The sequence below is a fragment of the Ips typographus genome, linkage group LG11 (assembly GCF_016097725.1).
Source record: "Ips typographus isolate SLU linkage group LG11, UJ_Ityp_2.0, whole genome shotgun sequence".
In the NCBI taxonomy this organism is placed as follows: domain Eukaryota; kingdom Metazoa; phylum Arthropoda; class Insecta; order Coleoptera; family Curculionidae; genus Ips; species Ips typographus.
The window spans coordinates 1,425,426-1,447,073 of record NC_138432.1 but is presented as its reverse complement, the minus strand read 5'-3'; the positions used below and the strand labels follow the sequence as shown (position 1 = coordinate 1,447,073).

The following is a 21,648-nucleotide window of genomic DNA, read 5'->3' as shown; positions in this document are numbered from 1 at the left end:
TATGGCTATTCCCGCTTTTTGATCTTACTAAAGGACCCACAAAATCAAGGCTGATAGATTGCCAGGGTTGATTAACAACAGGGCGATTTCCCATTAGTCCTGCGGGCGGTTTTTGCTCTACTTTGTTCTGAGCACAAATATGACAATGACTGATGTATTTGTGAACATCAGATCGCAATTTAGGCCAGTAGTAACGTTCTGCTATCTTCCAAAAGGTCTTAAACATCCCAACGTGACCCGAGGTGGGTAAATCATGACAACGAGACAAAATTTCTTTCCGACTATCTTTAGGCACCACCAACTTCCAACTGCTAGAATTTTCTAGAAAGTCAGGGTTCGATGTCTTGACGAACTTGTAAAGTTTGCCACCCTCAACCCGCCAACAGGGAAATTTATTAGGGTGTTGTTCAATACGGTGAAGCATGCCACGGTACCACGCATCTTTGGCTTCTAAAAGAGCCTGATCGGAAATCAAGGCCGCGCTGACACTAACTGGTACAGATCTGGACAAAAAGTCTGGAACAATGTGTTCCTTTCCTTTCCTGTGAATTAACTGAAAATCGTACGGTTGTAAACGAAGTGCCCAACGAGCCAAGCGACCCTGAGGATCCTTTAAATTATGAAGCCACAGTAGTGAATGGTGGTCCGTTATAACCTTGAAATGCACGCCCTCCAAATAATGTCTGAGCTTCTCAACACCCCAGATGACTGCCAAACACTCCTTCTCTGTCACAGTTAACTTCATTTCTTGACGGGTAAGCGACCTTGATAGGTAACAAATAACCTTTTCGCCATCAGCAAATGATTGTGTCAATACAGCACCCAAACCGTAATGTGAAGCATCGGTTTGCAAGACAAAGGTTTTATCGAAATCAGGGCAAGTTAAAACGGGTGCAGTTATTAGAGCCTCTTTAATGGTGTTAAAAGAAGATTGACATTCGGGTGTCCAGTTAAATTTGACATTTTTCCTAGTTAAATGAGATAATGGTGACAGGATGCTAGAGAAAGAGGGTATGAACCGTCTATACCAACTGGCAGTGGCAATAAATCTACGAATCTCAGTTAAGTTAGTAGGTGGCAAAATATTGACAATGGCCTGTACTTTTTCGGGGTCAGGTCTTAAACCCTTAGAATCTACAACGTGGCCAAGGTACTTAAGTTCGGGCTTACAAAAATGACACTTTTCAGGTTTCACCAAAAGGCCTGCGTCCTTTAAACGGTCAAAAACGAGTCCCAAGATCTTCAAATGCTCATTAAAGGTACTAGAAATTATGATAATGTCGTCAAGATAAACCATAACATTGTTTTCCAAATCTACCCCTAAAACACGGTCTATAATTCTTTGCCAGGTTGCTGGTGCGTTGGTCAAGCCAAAAGGCATACGGGTGAACTGAAACAAATTCCTGCCAGGCACTGTAAAGGCGGTCAACTCTTTGGAAGCTTCACTCAAAGGTACTTGCCAGAAAGCTGATTTAATATCGATTGAACTAATGTAATGAGCATTTTTCAATCGATCTAAAATGGCTGAAATGTACGGAATAGGGTACGAATCTTTCTTTGTTTTACTGTTCAGCTTCCTAAAGTCAATGCAAAAGCGATAACTATTGTCCTTTTTTTTAACCAAACAAACTGGACTAGACCACGGGCTCTTTGATGGCTCTATAACCCCCAGCTTTAACATTTCATCAATTTCCTCATCGATAAGCCGTTGCTTAAAAGGTGAAACAGGATAATAACGCTGTTTGATTGGCAAAGTGCCAGGCAACAATTCGATAACATGCTCAGCTACTTTGCAGCAGCCAAGCCCGGTTCCCGATGAGAAAACTCTCTCCTTAACAAATTTATCAAGAGCCTGCCGGTCTAAATCAGACAACAGTTCCGCATCAACCACACCGCAGACTTCTGTCTGTGGTAGAGAGTCAGCAAAGTGCCAGACATCCTGTTGTAAATCAGGAATCAGTTTCATTGCCTTCCAAAAATCAACTCCCAAAATAAGTTGATGACTTAATTCGGGTAATACCAAAACTTCAACAAAGTGGGTTTTATTCATAAGAGTGATCGGTGCTGAAATAAAACCTATGCTAGCACAGACTTGACCGTTGGCAACCGTGCAATTACTATGCTTTCTAACTAGCTGAAGGCCCAAATTTTGTAAAATAACATAGCCACTTTGTCCTACTATTGTGCGTGAAGCGCCTGAATCCAGCAAACCTAACATTTTTAAACCCAAAATTGAAACTTCCAAGTAAGGACGTTCATCGCCCTGGGCGTGTGAAAAAATGAAGTCTAAAAACTTGGTATTATTTAGGGGCAATTCGATGGTCGAAAAGTTGGGCGAAGGAGAAACCGCGCGACCAATCAGTTCCTCCGAGAGGCGTTTCCCGACCGACATTTGGGACAAGTACTCACGGTAACGTCTGGTGTTCCACACCGATAACAATGTCTTTTGCGTGGCAACGGACAATTTCTATTTAAGTGACCCGTCTGATCACAATTCCAGCATCTAGCGAGGTTGGGGCGAGGGTTGAGGTGATTACCAGAAGAAGCTGAATCGGCCTGGTTTGAACGAGGAAAACTAGAGTTCTGAGGCAAATGAGCGGCCACATTGGTGGGGAATGTGGTGGGCGAAGGTGGTAAATAAGAAGCAGCTATTGGGGCAGTTGTCGGAGTAAAACTTTCCGATGTAATTGAAGATTCAATAAAAGCAAAATCGGGCTCGACAAAGTCTCGGCGCCTGCGTGATGGCGGTACATAATGATCAACACGGTACTTTTTCGCCTCTAGTTTCAAGCACTCACTCTCCAACTCCTCCAATGTTGACACAACTGGAAGCTGAGTAGTATAGAATGGGGACAAATTACGGGTAATGATATCCAACTGCACGTCAGCCGAGAGTCTACCGTGACGCCTAAACAATGCGTTCATGTTGGAAAGATAGTCCACAATAGTTTCGGACGTATCTTGCGTTCGGTCTAAAATCTCTTTAAACAACCTAGCACGATAGTCTGGAGGTTCAAAATGTCGAGTCAAAAGTTCGGATAATGATTGCCAGTCATTAAACCGATCGCGATTTGCCCTAAACCAATTCAAAGCCTTTTCGGAAAACAAGTCAATAGCCGAATCGAACAGTTCCGCTTCTGAAAGACCGCGAGCTAAACGTAACTCGGTAGCTCGTTCAAGAAAGTTATGCACTGACATTTTATCAGTATGCCCCGAAAACTTAAGACCCCATTTGTCTACACGGCAATTTTTAGAGCCCCCATTAAAAGATTTATTAGGTGTAGATTTGTGGGCGGCGGTTCTATCAATCCGGTCACTCAATACTGACTCGTTATCGGAAACACTCTGTTCAAAAGCGGAGCTCAAATTCGGCTCTGAAGCTAACAACCTATCAAGTTGGTCTAAAGTTGACAAAACCTCAACAGTCAGTTGAGCACGCTTCTCAATCAGATCAGCAGATAATCCCCCCAAAGGAATACGATCTAAACGTTGGTACAAATGCATAAAACGCGATTGTGCCCGCTCAAAAATATTTCTGGCTTCAGCCCCCGAAATTTCCTTTACGAGTTTTAAAGCCTGAGCAAAAACTTCAGCTATCGTGTCAAGTTCTTCCTCGGCATCAAAAGGGTAAGCTGGGTTCTTCAAACCCTTGCCTTTCTTTTCTAATTTTAAAAGAGGACGGAAAGCAGCGCGTAATTGGTCAACAGTATTTGAATCTGAGGTAGGCATACCTCGAACTGCAAGTTCATAACGAAGCATGTCTTTAGTCAAGTGTAAAATGTTCATATTATACTCCATCTCGAATATTTTTCACAACAGAACAAAATACGGTAAAAAAAATTCAACTAACAATATATCAAATCAATAAATCACCGAATTTCAATAAAACAAAATCAATAAACCAATAAATCAATAAATCGGTGAATACAAACCAACTTCAAACAATGTTGTGAATCATTAAGTCAAATATAAATCAATAAATTGGTTAGTAACAAGGTAATTTTCAATGTACAAGTCACCAGGAAGTTGTAAAAAGCTGCTCAATTCTCAAAAATACGCCACAAACGTTGGGCGCCAAATTGCTACACGTGAAATTGGTTTGAGCATGAGACAAAAAAACTAAACTAAACTAAACCTTGGTTCAGTGGACTGGCTTAGGACGCGTGTGCAAATACTCGACTAACCCAGGGGTTCAAAGCGCCACCAACTTTAAGCAGGTACAAAGTTGGAAACCTTTCTGATGTTCCGACAGTCCCCTGGCCCAAAGTACAACAAAATGCAACAAATTACTATTACTTACGTGACAATGCAGCCGGTGAACTAAGTCTATTGCCAATTATATGTTGATAATTGGCGTATTCAAAGGCCCTGTGACTTGTACATTAAAACAAAGTGGTAAAAGAGATTCAATGACGTATATTGAATTAATAATAAATTGGGTCGGTCCCAATACAATCAAAGAAAATAAAATAAAATGATCAATTAAATAAATTGAATTAAAAATTAGAGATAGATCTGAGCGATTTGGCTAGCACAATCTAGCAATACTATTTTCCTGATGGCTTTTATAGATATTTAAAAAAAAAAAAAATATTTACGATAGGGGAAAAATCAGGGTGGTTAGTCAAAGGTAAGGGAGCTTGCCTGTCAACCTTCGGTGAACCAAACTGCTCCACTGGGAGTTCAACTCAGTTCAGTCTCGGGAGGTTTTCTATGGCTTGGAAGACTGCTCAGTAACAGCCCCCAGAAGTATGGAACTTGGTGGCCTACTCTGGACTACAATTTGAATCCGCGTGGAGGAAGCCTCTCCGAAGAACCCTTTCAGGTGGTCAAAGCCTCACCGAAGAACCCTTTCAGGTGGTCAAAGCCTCACCGAAGAACCCTTTCAGGTGGTCAAAGCCTCACCGAAGAACCCTTTCAAAGCAAAGAACGAATAAGGCCCTGGCTTTCTCCAAAAACCCTATAGCTACCTTTCTGATGGTCGAAAGGGTAGTTTTTCTTCCCTCCCTGCCCCCAAATCGGCTACAAATTTGGCACAAAACCTGCACAAGCACATTTCCATAAGATTACAACCCTTGACCAAGAAAGGAAAACTTACCCCAGCTGCAAATTATGAGGACCAAACAAATCCGCCTGAAGCGACAACAGACCACACAAAATCCTCACTAGATGAGTTCAACAAAATGGTGGCTCTGGTTTGCTGTTGGTCTCACCACTCACAGCAAGGTCACTGGTCAAAAAGGAGCCAAAATGGCTTCCCCCCGAGCTTAAATAGCCAGGGACACAACCGGAAGTCAGGTGGGGAAATTAACTACGCTAGAATATTCTAAAAACCAATTTGCAACAGGAAACAGTAAAAGAAAAGCCAGATTAAAACACACTGACAGCCGAACTGAAGCTGACAGACAGAACTCTGACAGCGACAGCCCGCTGACAGCAGTGAAACGAATTTAACCAACCAAAAAAGAAGAGAAGAGATAAGACACCTGTAACGCCATCTATTAACGGACTTGAAGATTTAAGATATAAACAAACGTAAAGAGGTAAACAGTAGTAAACAAACCAAATTAAGCAACATGAATTAATGAATTACAAAAACCACCAGGTAAGTCCCTACGGAGAAAATTGAACCGTAACAATCCTTTAAGCACAACAGTCGGGTATGAACAAGTTAGTTAAGAGAAAATGTGTTACCTTTACAGGGCTCTTCTCTAGCCACTGGTGATAAATGATTCGCTCAAAACGGTGGTGAATTTCGGCGGATGGTTTCCGATTCCAAATACCGATCTGCAGTGGACTGAAGAAAAGAAACCGAACATTTAGAAGGTTCCATGCGGTCACAAAATGGCCGTCTTTCAATCAACTCACCAGTTTGATAAAAAAAAACACAGGAAGAAAGTACGTAGCCTCAGATCTTGGAGGTGAAATGTGGAATGATCCAATGCCGGTGTCGATGAGAAATTGTCAGCAAGGGATTCGATTTCTAAGCAGCTTAAGGGGAAAGAAAACTAGTATGTCTATAGTTCCAAATGGCGGTCATGTTCACTTACCACGCTTTCTGAATAACAGCAAAAATCCACCTAAGGTGACGAAAACCCGCTTCACGCAAAAGGCAACAAACGCATCTAACGCAACCAACCAAAGGAAGAAGCGGAATTCCCAGTGATTTTCTGGTCGGAAATAGCCCCAAATCGGGAAAACGGTCCGCGCTCAGAAACACTGTTGAAAGCCGGTACTAGATAAATCGTAATGGCCGTAATCGTCTTTCTGGACACTAGACAAGGAAAATGAAGATGCCGGAAGAAGAGAGATGGAAACCGACTGATGCGACCTCATACGAGCTGCGCAAACACTCAAGCTCAGTGAAAGAATACTATGAACCTAGCAATAAAAAAAAGGTATTAGTACACTCAACTCATAAATAACTGAAAACTAATCAATAACAGCGAAAATCGATGGATTAAAATCAAAACTGACGGTGGTTATGTCAGCTGTTTCGAAATAAACTGACATGAATTCAAATCGGCCGCCAAGGGGTGTCAATAACGTGCTCAATGTGCCATCACCACTTACAGATACAAAACCAGTACTAACACGAGTTTAATTATAAAATTCATATCACGGCAAAGGAAAAATTGATTAATGAATTATCAAAGCAAAATCTAGAAACTGTGCTTATTAGTTTACTAGATTTAAGCCACGTTTGTTACAAAGGGTGACGCCCCCGGAAATGACGAAATAGTGACATTTACCGATCGATAATCACCGATGGTACATCCCTAACCTCACAATGAATAATATTCAAACGTGAATAAGATGACACTGAGATGGATGAGTGCACTATGTAAAATGAATTAAAAATATTAAATTGAGCTGAAATAATGAAACTAATAACCGATAATTTGTAGTACCAAAAAGTGAACGTTACAAACAATGAAGTCACACGTGACCACAGCGGTAACTTGCTATTGAAGATAGTTAGCTGAATAGGTTACCGTAATCTGTGATAATCAGATGTGACAATGCTTATTTTGAAATTAAAATACTGATCAAAAGCCTATACCAAACCTATAGACCTATAGAGCATATTGCAAATTCTGAGACGCTATGCAGGAATACCCAAAATTAATAAATAATGAAGAATTTGTAATAAATGATTCTTCTGAAATAATAGTCTTAAGTTTTCAAGTCAGTTGTCTTCCTAATTCAAAATTACTATATTATTTATTTATACTTCACGCTATTCACTTCACTTTAAAATTTATCAAGTAATTTATATACCAGGTGTCCAAGAGCACCCTGGACATAGGAGAATAACATGGGAAAACGGTTTTGATTTTTTTGCGCCTGTACGATTCATTTGATTGAAAAATCGTATTAATGAAAGTCGTAGTACCTATCACGGACTATTTTTCTGTATTTTTTTAGATCTGTAACTTGAGCCTTTTCGTCGTAAAACACGAACAAAAATGAGAAAATTTAAACTTTTGGCCTGCACTGTATAGGCAGTTGTCGAGCAACGGGTAAACAGGTCATTGTTGCTGGTACGGTTGCTCGACAACCGCTTATACAGTGCAGGTAAAAAGTTTAAATTTTCGCATTTTTGTTCGTGTTTTATGACGAAAAGGCTCAAGTTACAGATCTGAAAAAAATACAGAAAACTAGTCCATGACAGGTACTACAACTTTCATTAATACGATTTTTCAATCAAGTGAACCGTACAGGCGCAAAAAAATCAAAACCGTTTTCCCATGTTAATCTCCTATGTCCAAGGTGCTCTTGGACACCTGGTATTATGGGTACTTTATATTTATTTTTATTTACTTGCTTTGGTCTATAACTTATAACAAATTAAACAACACGAAACGAAGATTGGTATGGGCTGCTGCAGCTCATTCTTCAGGGCAAAATATTTGGCCATAAAGGATCAGCACGGAGAAGAAACTCTTGGCTTCAAAACCTCAGACAATGGTTTGCCTTAACCACTACTGAACTGTTCCGTGCAGCAGCCAATAAAGTCAGAATAGCCATGCTAGTCTCCAGCATCCGAACCGGATAGGCACTGCAAGAAGAAGAACAAATTAAACTTTTTTAATATCATTGTTGTAGATGACCAACAAAGAGAAGGACCAAAGGTGAGCCCCCATGATATTGAAGGACATTTGATCATCCAAAGACTTATTTGTCAATGATTCCGGTTATTGCAAGATGGGTTCATTAATTAATACATTTTTACAAGGTTCAAAACAAGTTACGAATTCATTATTGTGCTCGATGGTAGCACCCTTCTTTAAACATTTAGTTAGTGGTTTAGTTAATTTTGCGATATTGTTAATGAAACGCCGATAGTAACCCAAAAGTCCTAAGAAACCTTTTCGTTGTTTTAGGAATAGGAAAATTCTTTAATGCTTTAATTTTAGCCGGATTTGGTTTTACTCCCGATGGTGTTACTATATGACCTAAGAAAGCAACTCCACGTCTTAAAAACTCGCTTTTATCGAGTTGAATTTTGAAATTTGAGTCTCTTAATCTCTGGAAAACGAGCTTGAGATTTTCTATGTGTTCTTGCAAGGATGTTGAAAGTACAATTATATCGTCAAGATACACAAGACCCTTTTCATTTTGTATACCACGCAGTATGGAATCCATGATTTGCTGAAAGGTTGCGGGCGCGTTTTTTTAACCCAAAGGGCTTTCTCAAAAACTCATAATGCCCATTTTCTGTATTGAACGCGGTTTTTTGAATATCACTTCCTTCCATTTCGATCTGCTGGAAACCAGACGCAAGATCAATTGTTCAGAAATATTGACATTTGCCAAGCTTGTCTAAAATATCAGTAATTTGTGCTAAGGGATATTTTTTGTCAATCGTCTTTTCATTTCAACTTAATCAATAACCACTCGCCATTTTTGCTTTCCGGTAGCATCCAACTTCTTTGGTACCACCCAATTGGTGATGACCAAGGCGAATCCGAAGGCCTAATGATCTTTTGATCTAACATGTTCTTTATTTGGTTATTGACTTCCTGTCTGTGAACAAAAGGGTATCGGTATGTTTTTGTGTAAACCGGTAACTCGTCCGTTGTTTTAATAGAGCGTTTAATCTTATTGGTGAATGTTAAGGTTGAATTCTCGTCATAAAAAATATCAGAATACTCTTTGCATAATTTTACAATGTGATATTTTTCTTCCGAATTTAGATGATCGAGTCGGAGTTTTGATGTGTCCAATTTAAAAGGGTATACACCGGAATTTTTTATTAAGGAATTTGTCAATGAAAACCCAGACATGACAGTAATTTTTGGTTCCGATGTAGCAAACCATTTTAAGTTTATCACCAAAAGGGATTGTAAAAACAAAACAAAAGAAAATTGGATATTTCAGACACCACCTGACACTTTTAAATGGTTGATTAGGAATAATAACCTTACTTTCGACCTCTGTCCAGCATATGTCCAGGAATACACGAATGTTGCATTGTGCTTTAAATGTTGTTTATTTGGTCATGTTGCCAAGTATTGCACATCAAATGAGTGCTGTCATAAGTGTGGGAAAGCACATAGTTACACTAAATGTGAGGTAACTACCTATGACTGTCCTAACTGTAAGCGCTACAAACTAACCAACAGAAATCACTCAGCTCGAGATCCAAATTGTCCCATCTATATTCAAAGAATTAAGCGAATGCAGCAGCACACAAATTACACAAGCTCAACTTTTTTATGTTAGATGCAGACAAAGGACCAACAGAAAACTCACTGACTGCTGAAAATTTAGTATCTACTGAAGTTTCTGACTTAACATTTCAAATTGTGTACCAGAATGTTCGCGGCCTAAATAGCAAAACAAAAGACTTTTATAATGCAGTGCATTCAACTGAAAATGAGTATGATGCAATAGCTGTGACCGAAACTTGGTTATCAAATAGTGTCTATGACAGTGAATTGTTCCCAAAAGAATTTCAAGTTTATAAAAATCGAAATAGAAGTGACAGCAAACGTGGAGGGGGTGTACTGATAGCGGTAAAACGATGTTTTAAATGCACTTTACTGGTATTAGATTATGTGTGTCCAGACATAGACTTAGTAGGTATTAAGATATACACAAGTAGCGTTAGTTTCATGTATGTATTAATTGTTTATATTACACCTAGTTGTTCAGCTGATAACAGAGATACTTTTTTTTCATATATTGAAAGTCTTGAATTTCTTTATCAAAATAATTTTATAATACTTGGAGACTTTAATATTGCTGGCTTAAATAAATATTACTTAAATAACTACACAGACAATAATGTGGAGATGTTGCTAAATTTTATTAATTTTTTTGATTGTCAACAAGTGAATCGAGTAGCGAATTTTAATAATCATATATTAGACATTGCCATAACTACACATCATTGTAATGTATGTGAGAGCTCTTATGGATTAGTGGAAGTAGACCGACATCATCCACCTTTAAGGATAGAAGTTTTACTCAATAACAATAAAACTAAAGACAAACCTCTTGTACATTACGATGTCAGTCATTACAATTTTAGAAAAGCAGATTATTGTGCCATGTATCAGTTGTTTCAGAATACAGAATGGAACGATTTAGAAACCTGTAAAGATGTCAATTTGGCTGTCGACATTTTTTATGTAAAACTAAATAATATTTTTGATATATGCGTGCCCAAAAACAAGCCTTGTCCCAAAATATATCCTGTATACTTCACCAAAAGCATTATCAAAAATATTAAATTAAAAGAAAAGTTAAGAATTAAAAGCATGAAAATATTTAATCCCGAAATTCGCCATGAGTATGCCCAACTACGCTCCCAAATTAAAAGGGATATTAGCGCAGCACATAAACAGTATCTGAATAAAATACAATCTGACATTAGCGAGGATTCACGGTCATTCTGGCAGTACATAAAAAGTAAAAAAGAGGCGCCTGATATACCAAATAAGATGTGCTTTGATAACGTTGAGTACACTGATGGAACATCTATAGCAAATGCATTTGCGGCATACTTTAGTTCAGTCTACACAAAAGAAAATTCAGATATACCAGATGGCTCTCATATGCACGAGGCACCTGAAGTGCTATATATTAGCGATATCAACAATGAGGATGTCTGTGACGCTATAAAAAAACTTAAAATAAATAAGGCCACTGGACCAGATAACATACCATCTTATATATTTAAAGGAATGGTTGGTTTTCTTGCAGAACCGCTTAGAATTTTGTTTAATAAATGTCTTAAAACAAATAATTTTCCAGTAAAATGGAAGGAGACCAAAGTGTGTCCAATATTCAAAAAAGGAGAAACATCTGATGTGCAGAATTATAGGCCTATTTCCTTACTATCATGTCCTGCCAAGTTATTTGAGTCCATTATATGCAGATATGTTTGTAGTTTTGTACACAACAGAATCAGTGTGTATCAACATGGATTTCTTGCCAAAAAATCTACAACTACAAATCTGTGTAATATTACCCAGTACATTGATGAAAACTTAGATAACAAATACCAGGTCGATGTGATCTACACTGATTTTGCAAAAGCCTTTGATAAAGTGTCACATTCTATACTATTGAATATACCCCTTAAGATTATTTATTGATCTCTGAATTCATTTCAAATGATATAAAAGTTTGAAATGTTGCTAGCCATTCAATAATATTATAGGTATTTTGTGCTTCGTTATTTTTTCAACCACTGAAGCTTTATAATATAAAATAAATTTAGAATTATTTGTGAAAGTATACGTGGTTCGTCTTTTTTAAAAATGCCCATTTTATCCAGCAATAGCAATTTTTATTGTATATGCAATTTAATTGTGTGCATACACAATTATTTTATATAGTTGGTAACTGCACACAATCAAATTGCATGTGCAATCCAAATTGCGTGAAGGTCATACAGTTTTGAAAAGCCAAACAATTTATTGGTACGTTTAAAAGGCCCGCCTATTGTCAAGCGGAGAAAAGCGGGATCTTTTTTACCGACACTATCGTTAACGCAGATTACTGCTAAACTCTGTGACAACCACATATTATGGGATTAACCTCTCTTCTTAGTTATTAGTTTCTCTATGGTTTATAGTAAAAGACCGGCGGATTACGCGCCCCCTGAGAGTGAAATTCCAGTACTAACCCGAGGTTGAATAACTATAGTAATCTAAAAACAATGGTGAAGGGTGAAACATGGTGCAATGTTTTTAACTACCAACATTATAACATAACACCACATTATAAAAGCATGTTTTAAGCTAAGTTAACTGTTTTTATTCATACTAACATTAATACTATAACTCCAATATTAACATTCACTGAAAAGTGAAAATCATTCCAGTTTTCAGTGTTCTTTTATGTTTAACACAATATAACAATATCATCATTAGGTGATTCAGTAAACTGCATTGCTGAACCTCTAATGCTAATATGTCTTACGAGTATATGTAGCCTTATCTAAAAGCATGCTAAGAAATAGTACATATTTTTTAATAAAGTAGTTTGTGGTGAGTTTAAATATTAGTTCTAGAAACCTCTTATATGAGACAACATCTGCCTATCAAGTACTATGATTGTAAAGAAAACATATTGTGCTGCTGCAATGTTCTTTTAAAACAATAAATCCAATACTTAATGAATCTAAATTTTTAGATATTTCGTTTAGTCGAACTTACCCCTTTTTATAGATACTATCTCAGAAGGAAAGTAATGTCTCCACTCTGTGAAGATGGACTACTTTAATGAAAAGAGGGAATCAAATAGTAATACCAAACCACGGACAACGCCTGTAATCCCTTGGGTATTAAGTGCATATTGTGCACCCGAGCATCCACTGTGACGTCACCCGGCGTATCGAATTGAGAAAAGAGGTTCCGCTGATAGACCATCTTGGATCTGTGATGATGTCAAATGCCAACTTGTCACACTGCTGTTTGTTTTTGTTTTTGTGTTGTGTCAAAAGAATGTACATGCAGCTGAAATAATTATTGTATTTTTATTACAATAATCCAATACTTGGGGAAGATTATTCACTAAATTCAAGTAAATGTATATTTATCAATGGTGATAGCCCAGGTAAGATTACAATGGCAATTTCATACCTAACCTGAATAAATTCTGCTGATGCATCACTTGTATACATTACTAAAAACTTTTCTAGTCTGACAATTTTTTAAGGGTGGTTCAACTAACAAATTGGTCCTATTTCACAGATCTGTATCCTGTATATGCTGAATACTTCACTAATTTTCCATGTGGATGAGAAAATACAACTTTTATGAAGAAATTGACCTAAGTGAAGAACAAATTACCCACTAAGAAGATTGCAACAAATTAATCAAGTTGAAGAGTGAAATTGTGTGCAATGGGTTCAACTACTTACATTAGAACAGTGAATAAAAAAGCAAGTTTTAAGGTCAGTATATTGATTTTACTGAAATTAACATTCAAATAAAAACCAATGCAGTTTTCATAATTGTTTTATGTTTAATAATTATCATTATACACTTTAGTAAACGGCATTGCTCAACATTGAGTTAATATGTATTATACAATGTCTTTGTAAAGTACATACTGCATAAATTTGATGAAATGGAAGGGACTTAAGCCTAGTTTATAAAACAAAATTTAATTTTAGATATAGTATTAATATTAGGACTAAGAATAGAATCAATGCTTATGACCCAAGAAGTTTATAAAAAAAATAATTTAATTTTTAGTATTAGTAATAACTGAATTCACTTAAAAACCAACATTTTTTATGGCTAATACTGAAATTAAATATTTTTGCCTTTTTCTCACCTGCAGTATGGTTAACCTGGCATTGACAGATGAATGTTATTACAAAAGTGATAGTTTTTAGGTACATGATTTTATTAACTTTTTCATTTTTGTTTTGGGTTCCCGCTTAAAGCTACAACTTTTTATTTGATATTTACTATTTATGTACTGGGAGTTGTCAGTATATTATATATGTCATGTAATAACCTCCATAAACTTATCATTTATAATCACCTTCAATTTTTACAGTGAGTACTAATACTTAAACTAAATTTTGTTCTATTAAGTGGGCCTTACTTTTTGCAAAAACACTTGGAACCTTATTTTTATAGGAGGTTTTGGATTCTACAAACAATTCTTAACATATTTCATGCAACATACTCCATACTGATATACAATTGTTTTTAAACAGAAACACATGTCAAAAACACTTTTCAAAATTATAGGTCCCACAACTTTAACTTCAAAAAATCGAAAAAAATTAAAATCAGCTGTTCAAAATTAACTTTATGGACTGTTACAATAACCAAGAGGGTTTATTATCTTTTTACATTTTTTTTTTAAATGTCATACATAATTTTTGGGGATGTTAAACTGACTTCTTGGAAAATTATTGGTTTCAAATTATCAATATTTACAGGACAATTGTGGTACAAATTGCAATTGCAATTTTATTGAACTTAGGCAGTATGCATGTTACAAAAGCACTGTATGTAGTGTTATCTAAATGCATGTTTGAAGGAACAGTAATAATCTAATTCATATAAGTGTCAATTCTTCAGATCAAATGATGGCTACGAAATTACTTATATGATACAACATTTGCTTATCTAGTACCATGATTGTAAATCAAACATACAAGGTGTTACAAAATAGATGCATTAGCATTGGTATCTCAGAAAGTATAGTTGATAGAGCTTTAGTTAAATGGAGGCAAAGTTGCGCATTTTATTGCTAAATAATTTGAAAAAGTTTCATTACATCCGGAGATATCCGACAAAAACCGGAAAACTCTATTAATTTAAATTTCTATTTTATTTTTTTACCTTTTTAATCAATGGCACCTTCTGGAGGCACTTTTTTATGCTCTTCAAGAAAATAGTTTTAGTTTTCAGCTCCGACGTTTCGTTTTTTAGATACCATCATCAACTTCAATTATTCAATTACGGAACTCAACTTTTTATTTTATTTTTTAGTAGCCACAGACCTTCTGATACTAATTATGTGTCACACTTGTCAAAAAATATACCTAGTGTACTCGTATTATGCACTTGGTATGTTAAGATTTTTTTAAAAAATAAGCAATTGAATTTGATATGTTGTCATAATGAGTAGATAATTTAGTTTTATATAATTTAATAATAAGGTTTATTGCTTCTTAGAAAAAGAGAGTTTCTTATGGTACTTTTCATTTATTTTAAAAAAATATGTTTTTTGTTAGTTATTTATTTTTCAGATACTCACATGTTTGAATTCGAGGTTGATGAAACAGCTTAATGATATCAAATTAAATTATTTACTCATTATGATAACATATGAATTTCAAAATGACTTTACAGTGAGTACAAATGATGAACTCAAGACACCGCTTGTATGAGACATCTTCTATCTTATGAGTACTATGATTATAAAGCAAACACCTTTGTGTAGTTCCAGTGTTTTTAAAACCAAGCAAATCCTTCTGAATTTTTAGATAATTTCATTATTCAAGCTATTTCCTTTCTATAAATAATATCTCTTCTATAATAACATTAAGGTTGATTTGATTATTTTAATCAGAGTAAACTATTTGGGTAGCTACAAAAAGTATCTTGTAAAACTGTGACGTTCCAAATTTTCTTTGTTTATAATGTAACCCTGTATATTGTTGAATTTACTCATTGATCGATTGATCAGGAAGACTTGTTACATCTAAGGTGCACCGTTTTGTAATCTTTGTTTTTTTATAAGCTATGTGATAATATCAGTTTTAATTTAAGCTAGACAATTTTTTTTAAAACAAAAATTATAAATGTTTTCTTTTTGTTTTGGCTATGCAGGGTGGATCATAAATTTGTGGCAGATACAATATGGGTATTTTTAAATAGAACCAAATTTTTTAAAACATTTTAAATTCTACACTTAATTCTTAAACTTTTACACTATACAGGGTGTCCCATAACTATATGACAATCTCTCGGGAGCATACAGGGGAGGTCAAAATAATACGATTTGGTCATATAAACATTTTTCCTAAAGTCACTCCTAAGGGAGATATCGAGCCCCAAAGAACTGCCTTCCAGTTAACGTTTTTGGCCGTAACTTTTGAACCACTTTGTATATTGTAATAGTTTTTGGGTTTAATGTTTTATCGAAAGAGACCTTCTATTTGACATCAAAACGAGGTATCTCGTCTTAGCAGAAAGACATGAACTAACTGGTACCTAAGACACAATTTGCTTAAACTGTGACAGCTGTCATTATTTTCACCTGCAAACACCATTAATAGATACTCTTGACATTTTTATCGAAAAATCGTACTCTTCTTTTATATCGATAAAATGAACGGTTTTCGAGATCAATCGATTTTTCATTGAACTGCTTAAACCACAACGTTATTAAAAATCAATTTCGTTTTTTGTTTAAAATACACATGGAAAGCGAAATTAATGTAGAACGAAACGAAAAAGCATGAAAGCTGATAGGGACAGTTGGGGTTGGCAGAGGTGAAAAATTAAATAATTAAATGCTTATTCAATTAAAGAGTATTCTTCCATATCTTTCGTGATTCTACACATAAATTTTGAATACTAATTTGCATAAAAAAACTAGTTTAACGAATATTTTTAATAATATTGTGTTTTAAGCAGTTCAATGAAAAATCGATTTATCTCGAAAACCGTTTATTTTATCGAAATAAAAGAAGAGTACAATTTTTCGATAAAAATGTCAAGAGTATTCATTAATGGCGTTTGCAGCTGAAAATAATGACAGCTGTCAAAGTTTAAGCAAATTGTGTCTTAGGTAGCAGTTAGTTTCTGTCTTTCGGCTAAGACGAGATACCTGGTTTGGATGTCAAATAGAAGGTCTCTTTCAATAAAACATTAAACCCAAAAATCATTACAATATACAAAGTGGTTCAGAAGTTACGGTCAAAAACGTTAATTGGAAGGCAGCTCTTTGGGGCTCGATATCTCCCTTAGGAGTGACTTTAGGAAAAATGTTTATATGAACAAATCGTATTATTTTGACATCCCCTGTATGCTCCCGAGAGATTGTCATATAGTTATGGGACACCCTGTATAGTGTGAAAGTTTAAGAATTAAGTGTAGAATTTAAAATGTTTTACTTGTAGTACTTCTTGGTGGGTAATTTGAGCCTTGTTTAAGTCAATTTCTTCATAAAAGTTATGTTTTCTCACATGAAAATGTAGCAAATAAAAACAAAAGCAAAGTGACAAATTCGAACTTTAGTTGACATAACAACAGATGCAAGATGGCTTAATCAGCTGAATTTGTTTCCTAAAAGTGATAAGCCGCGTGACGTCACAGTAGGGTGTTCGGGCTGCACAATATGCACTTAAAACCTTTCATATTATTTTTTACATTGAACAGTAGAAACTAGAAATCTATTTTCACAGAATGTACGCACTGCTTTCCATCTGAGACCATATTTATAGAAAGTGGTAAGCTCAAATAAACAAAATATCAAAAAATTGAACTTCATTAAGTATTGGATTGTTAAAAAAAACATTGCTGCTGCACAAATACAGGGTGTTACAAATTCGATGCATTAGCATTTCTATCTCAGAAACTATTGTTGATAGAGCTTTAGTTAAATGGAGACAACGTTGCGCATTTTATTGCTAACTAATTTGGTTAAAAAAAATTGAAACATTTTTGATTACATCCGGAGTAAATTCCAAAATAATCATTAACAAAGTGGTAAACACATATAGAAATTTGACTTTTTCGGTTTTTCTCGGAAATCTCTGGATGTAATTAAAAGTTTTTGAATTTTTTGTTAGGTATTCAGCTTCAAACTTTTCAAACCTTCTTTATTCAGGTTAAAACACGTTGACGTTTTTTATGTTCTTGTCGTAATATTATTTTCTTTGTTTCAGATATTCTCCCGGTGAACCGAGATGCATAAAAAGTCGTACAGGGGAACGCTGGAATTCTTATTTATTTTACTAATAAACTAAAGATTGGGGCGCGGGTTGTGTAGTTATTTGCTATTTCGATTTGCTGTTATACCATATGCAGCCTTTTCCCATCCACAATATTTGGCCGCATAAATTTTATTTAATGTCCGACTAAATGGGGATGTATTAAAAGAATTGTCATTCCTTTAAATGTCAATCTACGCATGGCGAACTGAGTAACTGTGCAGAAGTTGACATTGGAATTGAACCAGACCAGCAATCAGTCATCAATATCTATCAAACGTACAATTTATTTTCCAACTGATTAACATCCTACAGCAAAATTAACTTTTTGTATCTGCCCAGTTCCGATTTATATCGAAGAATCAACCTTTTAACACGTGTGTTTTCTAAGAACGAGCCAGAATGTTTATTGTTGGAACTTTAAAAAAACCGCGTTTTTTAATGTGTATACATAACTTAGAACGTGTTTGAAACAATCTTTGAGAAATAAATATAAAATCAATCTTTTTCACATGACTTGAGTCATGATCAGATGATATTGGTTGGGACTTTGAAACTCAAATTTTTACGGAGTAAAGTAGTAGTCCATGTTACTCGCAGTGGAGGTGAAATCGTAAAAGTGGTGAAAAAACACGCAACCTTCTCCACAATGTATTTATTAGACCCTCAAAACTGAAGTGAAAGTTAAAACGCCTGACATGTTTCGAGCATATAGATGCTCATCTTCAGAGGCTGTAAAAATCTTAATCTACTAAAGAGCTCACCGCATAAGTAGAAAACGTACCTTAAGTTTGGTAAATATTTTATTTTGTACCTTCCTTGCGATTAATCTCTTGATTAAAACTTCTTTTCTTTGCAACTACGCCTTTTTCTAAAATTTCAGTTTGATGTCATATTTTACCACTGATTTTTTGAAATCTGTGATCGAGATGTTTCTTGTTCATTTTGTTTGTACAACATATCCCTTAGAGGTACAAATTTAATACCACTATGCCTGAAAGTTATTCTCACTTTTAACGAAAAATGTATATATTTTGGCCGCACTGTAGGCCTGTAATTGAGTGGACTGTATTTCTTTGTAATAAAATAAAAAATGAGAACAGACGTAATTGTTGTATTAGAAAAAACGACTTTATTTTAAAACTGAAAACAACCTTTTCTCTTTTATAAATTTTCAACCACGTTGTCTCTCAAAACATGAATTATGAATTATATCTCTTTTTCCTCCAAAATCGCGTCTGGGTTTTCGTCTTTTGTCACCTTTCGCCCGTCAAACGTCTTGTCACTTGTCACGTCACTGTCACTACACTCGATGCTCTTCCTTTCACCATGATGGCTCTTTACTAACTCCTCAAGGGATCATCCATACCGCCCCCCTTGAAATTACCTGGGATTTCAACAGGTGGATTCCTGATAGAGGTTTCGCAATCTTCAAGATCCTCAATTGGAAGTAGACAAATCCGCTGGACGGAGCGGCGAACCGTACCATTTTTGGTGCGAATAGAAACGACTCTCACAAGGTTCCCAGACAGCACAATGACGTTGAAAATATGTCTCTAAGATGTCTGATCCAGACTAACTAGACGTCTTATAGGTGACTGCCTATACCGGATCGGAATCTTTAAGACGTCTCTAAGACGTCGGATGTTACAAATTACAACGACTGAAGACGTCTTTAGTTGAGACATCGTAAAGACGTCGTGAACTACAACGTCTTTAATACATCTGAATTAAGTCAACTTTAGGATCTCGGCTTAATTTTTCCAATTAAATACTAAATAATAAAACGTAGAGCCATGAAATAACATTTAATTTATGATAAAATAAGACACAACGTACAGAAAAATATAACTAAAACATATACCCTAAACTAAACTAATTGTTTTGCACTAAATGTCCTCTAATTTTTAATCCTTTTGCCCCTGTCCTCTTCTATCCGAAGCCCTCCTCAGCCAGAGCTGAATAGATTTTTCTGTCTCCTTTTCAGAAGTACTTATATTAGCAGCTTCAGCTGATTCTAAAAGAAATCAATAGCATATATATATAAAATTCATTTCAATCAATATATACAAAATTTGTCCCCCATAAGTATGTGTATGTATTATATGTATACTCATATGTATATATATATGATTTAATACAAGGAAATGTCAAAAGGAATAATAATTTTAAGTTTTGTTTCAGGTTCTATTAATTGCTGTTATTAAGATCTTTTTGTTTTTGGTAGTTGAAAGTGTTACTATTTAGTTACATGTTAATTTAATACTTCAAAAACAATTGCTAACTTTAGATAGAAGGTGATGACTTTTGTACTTACTTATGATTAACTTTGCTAATTGGGTGTCCTTAAAACAACGATTTCCTTTCCTTCCCAGCCAACTGTACTTCAAGGCAAATTCGTTACTGAGAATTAGTTGTAGAATTCGCTTCACAAAATCGTAAGTATTGCTTCCTCCAATTTTGGACAAACGTTTGATCTGAAAACGCGACGGTTTATTGAAAACTATTTAATGATGAAGGTATATGTTTACTTACTCCATTCATAAATTCAGATTCACTCACAAGAAGAAGTTCTAAATTTTTGAAATCTTCATCTGAATTAATTGGAAATTCATTTTTCTCAAGAAAGCTCTCACATTCTGGTTTGCATTCTCCTACTCTCTGTTTTGTTACTTTCTCTTTTAGATCTCGAACTTCACTAAGTGTGTCTAGAAGTAATCCTCTCAATACCTGTAGTTGTAGTAATACAGACTTAAAATTTCCTCCTAAAATATTTTTAAAAAATTATACTTGTGTTCAAGTTTTAGAAGCAGTATAAATTTTGTTCAAAATCATACTTGGTATATACTCACTATCACTGCAGCAGTTTGGAGCAGCAGTCCTTGAAGGGGTTTGATTGTCTTGAATAGTAACAGATGAACTGTTTTCTCTTATGGTTACTTGATGGGTAACTGGAGTAGTAAAACCTAAACATAATGTTTGAAAATTAGTTAATAATAGTAAGACCTTTTAACTACACAATATTATTACCAGTGGTTGAAGGAGATTGGTGCACACTACCACGTTCTTCACAAGTATTGCTAACTAAAAAAATCACAAAATAGTAGAAATGGCAAAGTACGAATAAACAATAAATACCTTCTTTGCCTTAGGTAACTTAGGTGATTCACATAAAATAGATTGGTCCTCTGAGTCATCATCACTACTTGACATTATTTTTCTTCGTTTACGTCTAGTTAGATTTTCGATATCCGACGCTAAGTCACTCGTTTCCTCAGCCATTTTGGCTTTACTTCTGGCTTTTATATAGTTATCTAAAAAAGTGTAACCATTTCAAATGTGAGTTATGTTTAGTTAAGAAAACAATAATAATATACAGGGTGTCCGGAAAATACGTGTACAACGTTTGACGACAGACTCCTGACGTCAAAATATGTCGATCTAAGCCGACTTAGTTATATCCAAAATTGTCTCGTTTAGCCGGTAGAGGGCGTCAAAAATTTGTAAAAATATTGGTTTTTTACTAAATTACGTGAAAACCTGCTAATGGATTTTAATGAATTTTAGTATGTAGACTAATACTATAAAATGACGTTTTCTAGTAGTATAGTCACCGGCTGTAAATAAGTGGAAGTGTTATAAAAGTGATATAATACGTCAACATTTCTCCTCATTTTTTATATGAACGGCGTTATGACAACCCAGATATTTTTGTCGAGTGA

The 21,648-nt window shown here is 35.2% G+C and overlaps 2 protein-coding genes and 2 long non-coding RNA genes across 6 annotated transcripts; 1 reads left to right on the top strand and 3 right to left on the bottom strand.

The window, feature by feature from the left end:
- Positions 1-2,148: 2,148 nt before the first annotated feature.
- On the bottom strand, positions 2,149-5,656 carry LOC145735652 (uncharacterized). 3 transcript variants are annotated; one of them, XM_081989637.1, is made up of 4 exons: positions 5,099-5,656; positions 4,971-5,042; positions 4,842-4,914; positions 2,149-4,776 (listed from the first exon to the last, which is right to left on the bottom strand). In XM_081989637.1, exon 4 carries the CDS (start codon positions 3,796-3,798, stop codon positions 2,359-2,361), a length of 1,440 nt encoding a protein of 479 aa, XP_081845763.1. In that variant the 5' UTR covers positions 3,799-4,776; positions 4,842-4,914; positions 4,971-5,042; positions 5,099-5,656; the 3' UTR covers positions 2,149-2,358. The 3 variants fall into 3 exon arrangements, with proteins under 3 accessions (XP_081845763.1, XP_081845764.1, XP_081845765.1); XM_081989638.1 differs by having other exon boundaries at positions 4,842-4,882; XM_081989639.1 differs by having other exon boundaries at positions 4,842-4,882; positions 4,971-5,656.
- A 4-nt stretch (positions 5,657-5,660) lies between these two features.
- Positions 5,661-6,326, bottom strand: LOC145735661 (uncharacterized). Its single transcript, XR_014179733.1, has 3 exons — positions 6,051-6,326; positions 5,869-5,991; positions 5,661-5,797 (listed from the first exon to the last, which is right to left on the bottom strand). It is a non-coding gene; the product is annotated as an uncharacterized LOC145735661 (long non-coding RNA).
- Positions 6,327-11,784: 5,458 nt separating this feature from the next.
- Positions 11,785-18,785, top strand: LOC145735177 (uncharacterized). The gene is made up of 3 exons (XR_014179597.1): positions 11,785-13,074; positions 13,212-13,414; positions 17,882-18,785. It is a non-coding gene; the product is annotated as an uncharacterized LOC145735177 (long non-coding RNA).
- Positions 18,786-19,708: 923 nt separating this feature from the next.
- LOC145735622 (uncharacterized) lies at positions 19,709-21,208 on the bottom strand. The gene is made up of 6 exons (XM_081989613.1): positions 21,133-21,208; positions 20,957-21,073; positions 20,779-20,892; positions 20,462-20,691; positions 20,244-20,403; positions 19,709-19,943 (listed from the first exon to the last, which is right to left on the bottom strand). Exons 1-6 carry the CDS (start codon positions 21,206-21,208, stop codon positions 19,834-19,836), a joined length of 807 nt encoding a protein of 268 aa, XP_081845739.1. The 3' UTR covers positions 19,709-19,833.
- Between the last annotated feature and the right edge of the window lie 440 nt (positions 21,209-21,648).

What these genes read in the sequence shown, in the direction of transcription:
- LOC145735652 (XM_081989639.1), bottom strand. Translation starts at nt 3,798, where the DNA reads ATGGAGTATAATATGAACATTTTACACTTGACTAAAGACATGCTTCGT.
- LOC145735622 (XM_081989613.1), bottom strand. Translation starts at nt 21,208, where the DNA reads ATGGCTGAGGAAACGAGTGACTTAGCGTCGGATATCGAAAATCTAACT. An exon ending in ACGAAGAAAAATAATGTCAA is followed by an intron (nt 21,074 to 21,132) that starts GTAGTGATGATG and finishes AAGTTACCTAAG; the next exon opens with GCAAAGAAGGTATTTATTGT. An exon ending in TCCAAACTGCTGCAGTGATA is followed by an intron (nt 20,692 to 20,778) that starts GTGAGTATATAC and finishes AAAATATTTTAG; the next exon opens with GAGGAAATTTTAAGTCTGTA.